This window comes from Macrobrachium nipponense, chromosome 47 (genome assembly GCF_015104395.2).
Source record: "Macrobrachium nipponense isolate FS-2020 chromosome 47, ASM1510439v2, whole genome shotgun sequence".
Classification (NCBI taxonomy): domain Eukaryota; kingdom Metazoa; phylum Arthropoda; class Malacostraca; order Decapoda; family Palaemonidae; genus Macrobrachium; species Macrobrachium nipponense.
In genome coordinates this window covers 23,916,187-23,932,823 of record NC_087222.1, presented here as the reverse complement: position 1 = coordinate 23,932,823, position 16,637 = coordinate 23,916,187, and the positions used below count along the sequence as shown (strand labels likewise).

Sequence of the window (16,637 nt, the reverse complement as noted above, 5' to 3'; positions counted from 1 at the left end):
CCGATGCATTTACAAATTGTTTCCATGAATTCTAGTTGTCATAGTAATGCAATATTGATAAAATTGCTGTAATATTTATATATACTACAAATATATAGATGTGCTAATTTCACTCGTTTCCCTGGTTTTGTGTAAGTCTTATACCCAGTTTGGAGGGTAAACACATACCAATTGACAACACAGATAAACAATTGAAGAGCGCAAAATGCCGCAAAGAATGCTGTAGTTCCCTTGAATAAGTACGAATAAGTGCTGGTTAAGGGTCGGGGTTATGATTGTTGTGATGAAAGTGCCCCAGTGTTTATGGGTACAAGTGATGTGCAGATTTAGCACAGGAAATGGGAAGTTTGTTGACACAAGTGACTCCGCAAACATCGAGATGGTGTTAATCTTCAAAATATTTGAAGTTCTATGTAAAAACTTTGAAAGCGTTTTGGGGTTGTGGGCGCTGCCTTGGCCACCCTTTTCATTACCTTCTGTTTAAATCTTAAAATACTATTGCCTTAATTTCCAACTTTGGAGAAAATACTTACTTCAAAAGGAGAGTAGAGGTCTTGAGCTCCTTCTCTCACCAGCAACAACTCGTGACTGATGACCATCTCCGGTGTCAGGACGCGTTAAAAGTACTTTTGTTCATGAAACTTACCTGTCAGATATATATATAGCTGTATTTCTGACGTCCGACAGAATTTCAAAACTCGCGGCACACGTAGTGGGCGGCCAGGTGGTAGTACCCATTCCCGCCGCTGGGAGGCGGATATCAGGAACCATTCCCATTTTCTGTTCATATTTTTTCTGTCGCCGGTGCTGGAAACAACTGTTTACAGTACCTCCGTCTAGGATTTTTGATTTATCTCGCTTTAAATTATCTGGATTGACTTTTGGTATCGACTTCTGGATTGTTGGATTGGCACGCGTAATAGTGGATTGGTTTTTGATTTTGGATTAGCTTTTCTGTGTACATGATGTCGGGATCAAGTACTGGAAGTTTCAGAGTGTGTGTGAGGAGTGAATGTAAGGTGAGGCTTCTTAAACCTTCAGTTGATCCTCACACAGTTTGTATGGAATGCAGGGGGCATGTTTGCTTGGTTGATGATCGGTGCAATGAATGCAAGGATTTGTCTGATGATAAATGGAAGATGTATGAGACCTATCGACGTAAATTGGAGCGCGATAGAGTCAGGAGGTCTTCCTCCAAGAGCAGTTCTACGAAAGGTAAGGAATGTAACATTTCTCCTCCTCTAACACCGGTAGATTTTGCTCAACCTAATCCTGTTTTGTTGCCTTCGGGCCCCAGTGCTGTATCTGGAGAAGGTAACACCCTTTCTCTGATTCTTGAGTCTATTCGCGCTCTTGAATCGAAAGTGTTGGCCTTAGAAACTGGCCCTGTGAAAGTTTGTGATAGTGCCCCTCCTAGTGTTGTGGAGGGGGGCGTCAGATCGGCCCCATAATGCCTCTAGGCCTAGACCTCTATCAGGACTCCCAGGACTCAGGGAGTGGGTATGTCGAAAGCCGCAAGAGGGTTACGGGGGCTCCCCACCGATCTGGCGTCCCTTCGGCAGGCCTTGTTGCTAAGTCCCAGGCTGCCAAGGAGCGCGGCACGAGGCGCGTGTCCTGAAGGATTGCTTTTCGTCCTTCCTCGGAGCGTCCTCCCCGCGCAAGGGGTGGAGCGCTCGGAGAGACTCGCATCCGTTGAAAAGGACTTTTTCGTTTTGAGGACGCTTCACGTCCTATGTCACCACTTTCGTCAGAGGACGCGTATGACGCTTTTCCTCCTCAGAAGAGAGGTAGAGTTTTCTACCGACGAGGACGTTGGTTTCCGCGCACAGGCGTGTTACCTGAGAGGCAGGTAGCTGTACCTGCTAGAAGGAAGGAGGCGTCCCCTCGCCCCTCGCCTTCTCGCAGGGTCAGTCCTGCCCCTTCTTCTGCTCCTTCGTCACCTATCGAAGGATATCCTTGTGTCCCTTCAGGACCAGATTACGTCTCTTATGGCTCAGAGGACTCGCCCAGCAGCAGTCGAGCCTAAGCACAGAAAGGACGTAGGCTGCCCGTCAAGAGGACGAAGCAGTCTCATTCTCTCTCGTCTCGTTCGTCTCTCTCTTCCACCTCCGGATCGTCACCGTTCTCGTTCTACGAGTAGATCTTTCGCTCTCGCTGTAGAGGACGCTCGCCAGGACGCTCGGCGTTCGAAGCGGACGCTTTGCGCTCTCGGCAGGCGCTTTTGAGGACGCTCGGCAGGATCTCGGCGTTACGCGCAGGACGCTTTGCGTTCTCGGCAGGCGCATGGACGCTCGGCAGGACGCTCGCCGTTCGAAGCAGGACGCTTTTTTCGAATGAGGCAGGACGCTTTTGAGAGGCACGCTTGCTTGGCTAAGCAGGACGCTTTTGGCGCCTCTCGTCAGGAAGCTCGCGCTTCCTCTCGTAGGGACGTGTCTGCTAAGACAGTTCCCGTTGCTTCAAAGGACGCGCTACGTTCGCAGGATGTCCGTCCTTCTAAGGATCGTCGTAAGGGCGTTTCCGTACCTGAAGCGGGTACTTCCAATCAACGGAAGTCTTTGTTCAGGCCTGAGACTGCTGGACGTACGCCCTCTCCGGATGGACGTTCTCCAGTTCCTCTTAGGGAGGAAGGGGAACTTAGTAGTCCAGGGAGTTCAGTCGAAGAAGAACCTCCTGTAGCTTCAGCTGTCTCGGACTATAAGGTTCTTGTCAGGCTGTTACGTTCATCCTTCGGGGATAAGTTCCAGCCGGCAGCCCCTAGGTCTCCTCCCTCTCAACTTTCGCCTTCACTACAAAACTGTCCAAAAAGCCTTTAGTAATCCCCAGCACTCAATCCCATCCCTAGAGGACTCACCAACGGATGCACGGTGAACCCAGCCCCTACGGTGGCCACCGTCAGGATGAGTCCAGTGGCCATCGCGGCTGTGTGCCGGGCCTCGAAGAGGCAGGCCGTAGCGACGGCCACTGCCCTCACGGCGTAGAGGTACAGGAGGGTGAGGCCAACGGGGGCGTAAGAGGCTTCGGTGTCCGTGGGAGCCGCCGGAAGTCCTGCCATGGTGTAGGCCGGTAGGACGTAGGCGAGGAAGGCGCCCCCGGCCGCCAGGAAGCTGTAGCAGGTCTGGAGGGCAGTTGGTTAAATTAATTAAATAATGTTGATTGGTTTATCTAAATAATGTTGATTGTTTAAATAATATCAATCAAATATTGTTGGTTGGTTAAATCAGATAATGTTGATTGGTTGGAAATGCAAAACCGTAACACACAAAAATACACAAAAATAAATAAAATTACATAAAGCTACCAATAAAAGAAACACGAAATACGTACACAAAAAAGACAAAACTACACATCCAAATCACACTTAGAACACAAACAAATACAATGAACACACTACACCCAAAAATACATAACAACACCCAGTGGACACTGAGCGCACGCCAGGTGTGTCGCCTGGCTGAACGTTTCTGTTGAACTCTTCAAGCTCTTGTTTACGATTTGGGCCTAAAGAATTTTTACCTCTACCTTCGGTGATACCTTCTACCTCACCTGCAAAGAATGTGAAGTAAGCAGTGCTTCGGAGGAAGCTTAAAGTGAACAGATAACTTCATCTTCGAAACCCAGCAAGACCTCGGGTTTCGTGAATTCAAGAGGTCTCTGTCAATTAATATTGCTTTTCGCAAAGGTGGATGGAGTTAAGGAAAGCTCAAGGGAAGATCTCATTTGCTCTACCGCAGTCAAGACTTTGCGATAAGGCAGTTACGGGTTATGTAAAAGCTCGACGTCCTGCACGTCATGACGCTCGACAACGTTCGGTAGGATTCTTGCAAAGGCACTCATCAAGAGGACGCTCTTCAGGAAAGCGCAAGACAGGACTTCCTTTGCCATACTGCCAATAAATTTAGGTTGCAAGCTTTTTAGTCCATCTGAAGGGCTTTTCAGATGATAGTTTTTGTTAGTTCCTAGTTCGGGACTACGCTGCCGAAGTTGAACATCGGGGTCCTACCTGCCGTAAGCCCAGTCACTTAACAGGATTCTTGCCCCTTCCTCGATTGATACGGGAATCGGAAAAATAATATGCTCGACTTCCTGGATTATGTTCTATCAGTTCAGTGACTTTCCCCTATTGACAATATACTATCGTTTTGTCAAGTAAGTGGGTATCCCCTCATTGACAAAATATCTCTTTGTCCCGTAAATGGGTTAGTTCTCATTGACAAACATCTCAATAACTTTATATTGCGTAAGCGGATAAGCTCTTATTGACAAGATTCGAAAGAGCTCTCATTCATCATTCGCAGACTCGTACAAGAAATAGACTTGTAGACTACGTCAATGAACGCTTATGTCCAATAACAAGAAGCTTGAGCTGTCCGCTTCGATTCTCTAAGTTTTGTTCATGAAACTTGCCTGTCAGATATATGTGTAGCTGTATTTCCGAATTCAGCTATAGATATGTCTGCCAGGTAAGTATGAACAAACTTTTATTGTATCATAACAATATCATATTTTGCCTTGCGTTATTTTACTACTGGTTGGTTCAAGTCATATACGCTTGCTGTAGTTACCTCTTCGAATGACAATCGAGAGGTCTTTTGTCTATTATTTTAAGGACATTTAATCGTTACTCCCTGCAGCCTTCCAGGAGTTTCCGATTTTTCTTTTACCGTTGTATGATAAGTGTTATGACGACACAAACGCACTTCTATATTTAGCGCCTTCTGTTTCGCTTAAATATACCAGCTTGAGAGTCTCTTTCTGCTCAAAAATAACGGACTTATTTCTTCGTAGAATAGAGTAGCTGGCAACCCAGGCATAACGGTAAGAGACGACGAACGTAAGCTGCTGCTGTCACTGTCCTCCAGTCCAACCGAGCCAGTACCAGCTCGTTCGCTGTCATGCATGGTAGGTTACGTCTCTCTCTCCTGCGGGATTGACTGACTAACCGTATCTCTGTGCGGGCGGTTACGTCTCTCTCTCCTGCGGGATTGACTGACTAACTGTATCTCTGCCCTACAATCCCGGACTTTAGCCTAAGATTGAGGGGATTTCTTACATGAATGAATAAACATTGCATTCGTTTTCCCTTATTATGTTCAACAGAGATATCTCTTACTCCTTTCGGTGCTCGTTACCGCACGGTATAGGACTACGAGTCTACCGCAACATTGCACTATGATATGCTCTCCTGCTTAGGCAAAGCGCAGCCTTATTAGGGAAGTAAGCATACTCGGTGAGGGAATGGATGAGCCTGCTGGGGACCATTTCCTTCCTGAAGAAGTTTGTTTCCCTGAATAGACTGCAATTTAGACCTCTACAGTTTTTTCCTACCGGGAAACTGAAATTTTATTCAAGATCTAGGAATGATTCTGAACATCTTTCAGTGCGTCAAGTATCACCGGAGGTGATAGAAAGAAGGTGCCGGACATCTGGAGAGGGTTTCAGATGTCCTGGATCATAATCATAAAGAAGTGGAAGCAATTCGGTCGTCCCTCCAGTCCTCGAAACGAGTTTTTGGAACCAGTGGTCCAGATCAACTCTGATATTCCACAGCACTCTCATATCTTAAGAAGTATCTTCTCTCGGTCCCTGTTCGAGTTTACGAGAAAGAGCCTATTATAACAACAGGCGTAGAATGTAACGATCCTCTAGAGGTTCGTTACAGGATTGCAAAAGTCCGCATGAATCGTCTCTATCGACGGCAGCAACTCCTGACTTCCGAGTGGAATCTTTCTTTAGAAGTATGTTGAGAGTTGTGGAGACTTTAGGGACGTCCTTTCATTCATCACTTCGCTATGTTGAGGACGAAGAGGCTTCTTCTTCTCTGCTCCCTTATTCTCGATCCGGGAGCGGTACCATTAAACGCCATCCTATGATATTGAACGGGGATGGATGTTTAGTCTCTTTTCCCCTTTTTTCAAACGCTTAGGAAATGTAGTAAGATGATTTATGACGTCACAGGGAGCGACAATGACGCTGATCGCCCCATGTTGGCCTTCAAGATCCTGGATTCACAGAGGTCACGTCCTTCCTAGTTCACTTTCCAAGGACCTTTTCCGAGAGAGTCGGTCTACTCTAACACGAAAGGTACCTATAACCTCTCCGCTCTGAGTCTGACTACGTTCAGACTATCGAGACGTTGACAGGAATAAGATTACCGTCTTCCCTTTCCGTCTGAAGAATGGGATAAGCTGGCAGTCACAACTATTAAAGAATACGCAAATATGTTGTTGACGGCCTTTGGGCTTAGAGATTTGCTTCTGTCAAACAACAAAGCCCTTCACGATCTTTGAGTTCTGTGGAATCTCGAAACTCGCTCACCATCTACTTTTTGTCTCACCTGTTTTCTTGGAGTCAGACGACATATAGTAGCCCTGAGTTGCTTGTTGACGAAGTCGGTTGCGTTTGTACACCCCCGATGATCGTGTAACATGAGACCAGGTTGGACCGTCAGGCATTTGTCCTTCGGGACTGAATCGCCTTTTTGCTCCTCGCTCCTTTCTCCTGGCACCAGAAGCTCGAGTCAGGAGTTGCTCAGGAGTTGATTCGCTGACGACGTTGGGTTGCGTTGATACCCCCCCCAGGTTTGCTTAGCTTGAATCGCCCAGGCAGTCCAGACACTCATCCTTCAGCGAAGAATAGTGCCTTATGGTCTTCAGGGTACAGCCTTGCTGTCCTTGATTCGTCTGACTGGTCAACTGGTCGGTCACCTGACTTTAGTACAGACGGACTGACTGTGCATGTCCAGATCGAAGCTTTCAATATGGAACTTAGACGTAGTCTGAAGTTCTTGATGTCAAAGCATTCGAACCTCTCCTACCTGTTAACTTCTTGCACGTGATCAGGAAGGCCTTCTTCTAAGCACCCTAGATACGACAAAGAGGGTTAGTGAGGTTTTAAGCCATCGTCATAAGTTTTGGCTCTAGAGAACACAAGGCGGTGTGTTCTCTAAGCCTTCCGTTGTGGCCTAAGAATGGAAACCCGTCTTGTCCTTGGGCCAGGAGCTTGGAATCAAGGATGGCACAAGTTAGTGGGCAGAAGCCAGAGAGAGTCCTGTGCCCTGTCGGGTCTCTCAAGTTTTATCTACATAAAACTCAAGAAAGTCGAAGTCCTTCGGGCAATCTGCAGTGTTCCGAAAAAGACCAGACTTGCCCATATCGAAGAACACCCAGACTTTAGTGTTAACACGTTTCCAGCGATGGGACCCACCAGTGGGTCACACTGTTCTCTCATTTGCTGCAATGTGACCCACCGGTGGGTCCTAGTAGAACAAAATTATTTTTTTTTATTTATAAAAAAAAACTTAAACTTTTAATTGCAATTATTATTTTAGTAGATCAGTATTGCTATCAAAGGGTTGAATTATACAAAAAAAATAGAAAACAAAGTTTTATTGAAATAATTGCAAAGAAAATTTGTCTGACATTCAGTATATAAGAAAATTAGTTTTCAATTCCATTTGCTAATGAAAAATCATATCACTAGTTATGTTTGAGATTGAAACATGATAAACATAGATATGGAGTGCCATCACATGAGTCACAATATGTGGAAACCTTTCTTGACTTGATTTTGGCCACTTTGGATCCTTCATTTGCTGCTAACATTTCGTAGCAGCCTCTGCATCGTTTCCTTGTTTTTCTTTTCTGTCCTTCTGCTTCTTTGAGACAATGTGAAGATTTTCCTGAAATATTCATACTTGATTTTCCTGGTTTGTTTTTTTCCTTCATGATACTACTAGTATAGAATAAGACAATAGATTCCTTGAATGCACGTAATGACATTTTCTTGACAGCAAAGTACTTATTGTAAAGTACCCAAGCATTCACTATAGAAGTACCAGCAATAAATTCTAATGCTACTTTTCTGTACCATTTTCTTGACTTCTTCAGAGGTGAATAATATGATGACATTTGATCTGATAAATCAACTCCTTTCTTGCACTTATTATAGTCTAACACACTTTGAGGTTTCTTGATAGGTAAACCAGTCCTTGTGACTTTACCTGTGTTGATTAGAGTAGCATCATGTTCTGGAACTGTTGATAGAGTCACAACATATCTTTTATCTTTCCAATTGAATACTTTCAATCCATTCTTATTTTCTAAGGCTTTAATTTCACCTCTCTTTAGTTTTGCTTTTGTAACTGACTTTGGAAGATACTTTCTATTGACTCTTACTGTGCCACATAGGTAAGTCTTCCGCTGAAGAAGATACTCTCCTAAGAAACTGGAGATATAGTAATTATCTGCAAACAAAGTCACTCACATATCCATATGATTTGCAAGGAGTCTTACTACAAGAGATTCAGTCTTACTTAGAGGTGGAGTAGCTACTCCTACACCAGTATATAACTCCATGTTTAGAGTGTATCCATCAGGAGTGCAAAGTTTGAACAGTTTGCATCCATACTTATGGCTCTTTCCAGGGATGTACTGTCTGAAAATGACACGGCCTCTGAAAGGCACCATACTCTCATCAATTATAACATCAGATCCTGATTTATAGATTGATTGATACTGCACCAAAATCATATCTAGTAATTTTCTTATTTTCCAATCTCTTCCACATTAGGTTCTTCATTGTTGCAAAATGTAACATTTGCAAGAGCAAGAGGAAGCGGTCTCTACTCATTGTTTTTGGAACAATTTCATTCTTATAAAGGATGCTTTTTGACCAATATAATTGGATCTCAGGGAATGGAACCAATCCCATCGTAAATGATAAGTCCATAAACTTTTCAATTTCTTCGTTATTTGTAGGAACCCACTGCTGTAATTTTGATCTTCTTGTTACAGTAAACCGAAGAAAGAAATTTTCTGCTCAGCATATCAGATTGGTTTCTTGAACAATTAGATTTATAATATCATCAGTAATTATTTGTTTGTAAACATCAATAGGCCAAATTTGGTTATCTGTAGACGATGGATGCCACAGTTACACAAAGTTCTTCTTTCCCAGTAAAATCCATGTTGTCGAGCTTTCTTAGTCACTTTTGTCCACAACTCGGCATTTGGTGGACTTGTGTCTTCATTCAAAATTTCTTCCTCTCATTTTCTTCCTCATTTTCTTGCTCTTGTTCCTTCAGTAACCGAAGAAATTTTCTGCTCAGCATATCGATTGGTTTCTTGAACAATTAGATTTATAATATCAGTAATTATTTGTTTTGTTAAACATCAATAGGTCCAAATTTGGTTATCTGTAGACGATGGATGCACAGTTACACAAAGTTCTTCTTTCCCAGTAAATCCATGTTGTCGAGCTTTCTTAGTCACTTTTGTCCACTCGGCATTTGGTGGACTTGTGTCTTCATTCAAAATTTCTTCCTCATTTTCTTCCTCATTTTCTTGCTCTTCTTCAGTGATTTGATTTTCAGAATCATCATGGAGAGACTCTTCACTTGATGAACTGCTTCCTGTTTCTGAATTAATATATTCATCATCAGAAGTGTCTTTCTTCAGAAGACAGTTCTTCTTCAGAATTGGAGCTTTCATTTCTATCAGATTTTTTTTTTACTTCCATAAAGTTGGAAGCCAACATTGTAACACCTGCAAAGATGATATGCTGTGTAAAGTTTTGATACTAAGGTAAAACAATATATAAAATTATTGATTGATTTATAGAAATTTAGAAAAGATTCAAAACTATGGGTCATATTAGGTCATTCACTGTACTGCCTAAGGAAAAAAAAGACAGAAAAGGAAACCCTTACCAAACCCTCAAATATATAAATTACATATAAATAAAAAAAAGACAGAAAAGGAAACCCTAACCAAACCCTCAAATACAAAAATTAGTATATATTAAATATTTATTACATGATAGCAGGTCTCATAGATACAGAGTGGTTAGCTACAATTAAAAAAAAAAAATCAAGTGGGAGGGCCCACGGTGGGGTCCCATCGCACTGCAGTAATAAAATCTTCATTCAGATGCGATGGGACACACTGGTGGGTTCACGGTTTTTCTTACCTCAACAAAGTCTATCTTGTGAGAGCACAAGACATGAACAACTCTCCCCTTGTTGTCTCCTTTGGTACTGACGATAGAGCAGTTTTACTACTGTCCGCAGTACCAGCATTCCACCATTATGGCTTGTCGCAAGAAAACTTGTGTTAAGGAGTTCTTTCAAAAACAAAGGCTCCTTCATTGTGTTTGCACAAGGATTTGAAATCTTTTGATCTGAATTGCTCACGAGGTGAGGGGCGCGGCCTCGAAGCATTTCAACAGAGCATGGCACTCAGCAACATCCTGAGTACCATGTTTTAGCGAAGCAACTCTGTGTTCACTTCACACTCCCTGCGGGATGTGAAGATGGCATATGAGATCTGCTGCTCGTATAGGGCCATACGTGTCTGCAGACAACAATCTTGGGGCAAAGAAGTACCACTCCTCCTATCCTGTAGATGGTTGGTTTTTAAAGGAAGAGCCTTCTTAATTTAGTTGTTGAGATCGCCGCCAAGGGCGACTTCTTAACTCTTAGCCTTAGTTAAAACACCTTAACTTTGGCTAGGTGGTCAGGTGGTGATATATATATATATAATATATATATATATATATATATATATATATAATATATATTATATATATATATATATATATATATATTTTTATTTATTTATTTTACTTCTTAGCCCTCATGGTATGGTCAATATGGTCTAGTCACGTCGTGGTCTTGCCCCTGTTGACAGATCATCTGGAGTGCACCAGCTATATAGGTCTCTACCTCGCTGGCAACTCTAGTACCACAAGCAGACTTACGTGGCAGTAACCATGAAGCCAGCTATGCTAACAGGTGGAACCAAGATGTAAATCATCTGCATGCATTTGTTTCCCAAAATCCTTCTATTCTGTCCCTTCCCACCTCCAACGGTGGGATTCAGCTATATATATATCTGACAGGTAAGTTTCATGAACAAAATGATATTGTTATGATACAATAAAGTTTGTTCATACTTACCTGGCAGATATATATAATCAAGTACCCACCCACCTCCTCTCAGGGGACAGTGGAAATAAAAATTATGAATAGAAAATGGGAATGGTTCCTGATACCCCGCCTCCCAGCGGCGGGAATGGGTACTAACCCACCTGGCCAACCACTGCGTGTGCCGGAAGTTTTTTGGAAATTCTTGTCGGACTTCAGAAAAAATACAGCTATATATATATATCTGCCAGGTAAGTATGAACAAACTTTATTGTATCATAACAATATCATTTTTATTGGCATATTCTAAGCTTTTAGCTCTTAGGTTTAGATGTCAGAATCATAGACTAGGCTACAGTAGCAACGCTAACATAGGCTAGGCTTATTGCTAAGGGACATATGCTAAAGTCCTAATATATGCAGTAAAAATGGGGTTGAACATTACATGCAGTTGAATATTACTCAAGTATGTACAGTATTTTGCCTTTTTGGAGTCATATTTCTTCCGTCGGATCGGTGGTTGTAACCCTAGAACATGTTTTTTTTTAGGCTGGAACTATAATTTACTGGGGTGTTTTGGAGGGCTTGGAAACGGATTAGCCATTTTACATGTAAAATGTGTTCCAAGATACGAAAAACTCATGATACTGAAGGCCGCCTCGGAACGGATTAATTTCGTATCTCGAGGTACCACTGTACTACTATTCTAAAACTAACCTAACCTGCCCTACCCAAAAAATACTGACCTTCATACATACTTTGTGGCTCTGCCCCGACTCCTTTAGGTGCATCCCAAAGCTCCCATATATTGGAATCTTCAACAGTCTTTCCCTAACTTTCGTTACCTTCGGGGATGAGCGGAAGAAGTGTGACAATATTCTTCTCTGTTAATTTTTTTGGAGACATTCTCAAGACTGTAAGAGACATTACAGGTATTATGGTTATAAGAATGTACAGATAGCTGTTATAGTTAAAAGAATATACATTTACAGTTTTCATTGTTAAAAGATTATGCCGTTACTGTTTTCTTAATTAAAAAAGTATAGTGTAATAATTTGTATAGTTTAAAGAATATACAGTTGCAGTTTTTGTTGTTAAATAAATATATGTACAGTTATTTACTTCATGGTTAGCAGAATTTACAGTCTTTGTAGTTGAGAGTTAATAGATTATATAGTTACCATTATTATAGATAAAAGAATACAAAGCTACTGTATTTATAGTTAGCAGAATATACAGCTAAGGTATTATAGTTAACTGAATGTAAAGTTACAGTTTTTAGGGGGAAAAGAATATACAGACTAATTATGTATAGTATATGGTATCATCACCTGCAACGTGCAAAGTTGTGTCATCAGAGTTTTAGGCTAACATGCAATTTTGTTTTCAGAAGGCAAGGGATTTTCTGGGGAAAGTGAAGTTGTGTCATCCGGAACAACAAAGTCTCGACTTTATCTGAAGACAGAATGGTGGCCATCAGCTACTACACCCACAATGCACCAGAACCTCGATAACTAAGCGGTAGACAAAGCAGGCTGTAGGAGAATAGCCAGGGTAAGGAGTCAGTCGTGTTTGCTCGCTGAAATGACAATATAAATCCTCGTTTCCTCTTACACGATATACAAACCCTCAGTCCTCTACATTAGGCAGTAACTGCAGTCTGGTAGGCCCGCCTGACTGGATGTAAACACTCACATTGCAATACATCACCCGAACACCTGAATTAGCCCTGGTCATCTGACCAGCCCGAACAACACCCCACAAAAATTACCAACACTTTGGTAAAATTTTAACTGCCAGCGCTGCTAACGCCGCAGGTAAACATTGTTACCAAGTCACCTGTCCGTGGTTGGCAGCGTTGCTGCCAGCCGCTGGCCGACAGTGACCGCTCCCGTCAGTCACTTTTTGTTCGCCCACCTGTCAAGACGTTACTTGCAGCGTGCTTTGGGTCACAGCCTGACCCCCTACTACGTTGGATAAGATTGTTGACGTCCTTTGCTTGTTTTGGATTTCATCTTGGCTTTTCTCTGCTTGTTTGATGATGATGGACTCAACTGCAAAGGATCCTCCCCCAGCTAAGACTCCTCCAGACCATCCCAGCGAAGAGGCAGCAACTCATCGTTCCTGTACCACTGCAAATGGAGGATGAGTGCACTCGAATACGATTGACATTCCTTGTGTATTTCATGTAGGAAAATTCAATGCAATTTAGGTTGTAGATGTGGGCATATATTAAACATAGGAAAGCTCTTGCTTCAAAGAGTAAAGGTAGGGTAGTTTCAGCAACTAAACCCAAGGAGTCAGTACTGTATAAATAGTTAGAGGATAGGTTGACATTGAGTATGTCTGGTTTATTTACGACACTGATGTCAAAGTTGCAGGACGAGATGAAAGTTAGCAATAGGGAACAATTTACTAACCGCTCTCTTCCAGCTCCCCTGCCTGTTCTGGAACCAGCCCTGACGGGTGCCAGGGGTCATGGAGATCAAAATGCTTCTTGGCCTTTGTCCTAAATTTTATATACTCACTCTGATCTGGTTATCCTGTCTTGCAAGTTTTTACTCTTGCTAAATATAAGTTTGTTTGAGTAGCAGATACCCTGTCAGCAATATTCTCCTCTTACAGCTTCATTTCTCTCTACAAACTTCAGCTTCATATCCGACAGATTGCTGTCTGTCAACAGTTAATGGAGTCATCTCATATGGTTGGTTGCATATTTGACTCGTGCTACCTGAACATGATCCTGTAAAGGTTGGTTCTTCGCTTCAGCTCTTCATAAGTTGTATTATAACAGAGGTCTTTCTCATTCACATTTGGTCTCTGATCCCCTTTTCCTGCCAAGAGCAACCAGATTTGCTAAACAACAGCATTAATAAGCAGTAAATGTACCGCTTTGTTAAACTTCTCTGTTCCAGAAGTCTTTTATTCCGCACACCTTGGAATGTGGAACAGTCTCAATTCAGAGATGATGTGCAATTGGAACCTGCAAAAAGGTCAAGGAAAGATGCAATGCATTAAGTACTACCCAAAAGCAATTTTCTGATGGCTGGTATTTGCAGCAGCGTTGCCAACAGTGACACAGGTAACTCATTTGTCTAGATTTTACCTGCAGTGTTGGTAGCGCCGGCAGTTAAAATGAACCACTTTGTTGGTAAATGTGTGGGGATATAGTTGGGGCTAATTCAGGTGTTCAGGTAAGTATTACAATAGTTTTATTATGAAAACTTCATGCTTCTGACAGCCTGAGAGATGCTTGAACAGGGGACTTAAGGATACATTTGCTTTAGTCTGTAGTATGTTGTAGTATTTTGATTGTTACTTGGGGAAAAATGAAGGCCTTTATACTAATGTAATCCTAATACATGTCCTGTATTTTTATAATGATCAGTTTCTTTATCTTGCAGATAAGTTGTGACCAAATGCAAACTTAGTCAGGGTCCTCAGAAATTGAAGTTGAAGAACATAATTGTCATTAAAAAGTGTATTTCTTGTTCTTGTTTGGAACTTCTGTAAGTATTTAAAAGATCATTTGTATGTTTATGAGTACTGTTGTTCACATACGGTTTAAAGTTTAACTCGTGAGGTTAGGAACTTTCTGTTTAGGTTTACCAGCTCTCTTGGCATCAGCATTGAAAAAAACTAAATCATTTCCTCCCACAAGGATACAAACCTTCATCTGTCATATGAGAGTGCAGGCAGTCTCCAAGTTATGACACATCCGTCCCCACGGTTTGTTGTAGGTGGAAATCCAGCTGAGTCAGAATAATAAGTTACTGGCAGCATAGTGTGTTATTCCTACACAAATCCAAAGCTTTGGTCTTTACATTAGGATATTACTCTCAGTGCAAGCTGGAATGGCTTTTTAACTTGTAAATAAGGTACCGTGGACCCCCCTTATTCACAAGGGACGTGAACTAGACCCTCCCTGCGCGAATAACTAAAAACCACAAATACTTAAAACCTCTAAAAATGCTTAGAGCTGCCTATATTGTTAGTTCAAACAAAAGAAAACTCCTCTAAAAAGGCTTATACCTGAATGTTTTAAGAGTTTTATCACAAATACTGCATTTTGTCATGAAACTTTTATCAAAATACAGTACTAATTAGTGAATATTTCTCAATGAAATATACTGAAACAGGCAAATTTCCCACGAATAATGGGTAGATATGGTCCATAGAGAAACCCACAAATAGGTGAGTCTGCAAATCTTCAGAACATGAATACGGAGGTTCCACTGTACTGTAGTTAACTACTGATGGTAGGAATGTAAGCCCCGCCCACCTGTCGGTACAAACTTACTTTACTTCCAGCTGCAGTCGAGTATAAACATCTCCGCCCAACTTACCATATGTTCCTACACAAAATACGAAACTTGGTCCTTTACATTAGGAATTACTTATGGCATGGCAGTAACTACAGTCAAGTAGGCGCGGGCGACCAACCTACCTGGATGTAAACATTCCACTTTGCTTTTCGGCCGTTGCGTTATGCAGACGTATTTTCATGAACTATTGCCTGACTGTCATTAAACTCATTTTGTTTCTACACATTATTCAAACCCTCAGTAGTACTATACATTAGGAGTTACCTGTGGGGAAGCTCGAAAGCGGACGCTAAACTTTTGACCAAGGTGGTTAAGAAGTAACTACCATCCAGTAGGCCGCAGATCGGATTACCCGTCTGCCTGGATGCAAGCATTCCAGTTTTGCATTTGGTTGATGCATACTATGCATATGAGTTTTCGTGAGCTCTTGCCTGACTGTCATTAAGTTAGTTCTTCCTGGTGGGATCTTTTCACTTGGTCTCAAATATCACATGAGAACTCATACAGGAGAAAAACCATATAGTACATACTTTCACTACATGTCAAAGAAGTTTTTCTCTCAACTTATTTGAAAATTCACTGTGTAATGTATTGTGGTATGTAGCTGCATGCATGGAGGGAGACTCAAATTAGGCGTCCATCTTTCAAGATTTATTCTACTCTTCTGGCTTACAAACATACACATGGTACACAGAATAGTAACACAGTAGATAATTACAAAAGTATTGTTTTTCAGTATCAGGAACAGTAACATTTCAGTACATCACACCCCTCCATGCCTTAGGAAAGATCTTACAAACACTTCAGCAAAAGTATAAAATAATACAAGTACTTATAGAAATATAGGCAACTCACAGATCAAGGCGTTGGACAGGTTTACGTATACGACTTGAACGTCTCACTACAGGTGTGTTCACAGGACTAACTCTGTCAGTTACTTCACTAACATTTTCAGAATCTTGCACATTAGTTCCACTATTTTCATTCATTTGAAAATTGGATTCAGAGTTAGGTGAGAAATGAGATCGTTCAAGACCTTCATTAGCAACCTTAAAATTAGCATTACCCTTAAAATTAGCATCACCTTCAATTTCACAAGACGGTTTTACTGTTTAAACATTTGATCAAAATGTTTATGTTCAAGTTATCCATCACTACTAATAATTTTACATGAAATGGGACCAGTACACTCTTCCACAATCCTTGGACTGTTAGGTGGTCCTGCCCTGGAATAATTCTTGAAATATACCTGATCACCCTCTTCAAATTTCTCCGCAACTCTTCCCCTATTACCTTTGGAATTTCTAGCTTTGGCTTCCTGCATTTTTACATGATCATTAATTCAGGTCTCAGTAAATCAATCTTGTTTTCAATCTTCTTTTCATCATAAG

The 16,637-nt window shown here is 41.7% G+C and overlaps 2 protein-coding genes across 5 annotated transcripts in view; one reads left to right on the top strand and one right to left on the bottom strand.

Annotated features, from left to right (window-relative positions):
• The window catches only part of LOC135204766 (gastrula zinc finger protein XlCGF57.1-like), a 236,252-nt gene that overhangs the window by 175,105 nt on the left and 44,510 nt on the right, over positions 1-16,637 (top strand). For 2 of the 4 annotated variants that reach the window (XM_064234932.1, XM_064234929.1), the window contains exon 1: positions 12,315-12,475. The exons of 1 other annotated variant lie outside the window; for it this stretch is intronic. The gene's annotated coding sequence lies outside the window, so the exon portion shown is untranslated. Of the gene's footprint in view, positions 1-12,314; positions 12,476-14,325; positions 14,431-16,637 lie in introns of those variants that run through there. One more of the 4 variants, XM_064234930.1, reaches the window with a different exon arrangement.
• Positions 7,476-9,488, bottom strand: LOC135204582 (piggyBac transposable element-derived protein 4-like). Its single transcript, XM_064234736.1, has 3 exons — positions 9,219-9,488; positions 8,263-8,513; positions 7,476-8,223 (listed from the first exon to the last, which is right to left on the bottom strand). The coding sequence occupies exons 1-3, from the start codon at positions 9,486-9,488 to the stop codon at positions 7,476-7,478; spliced, it is 1,269 nt and encodes a 422-aa protein (XP_064090806.1).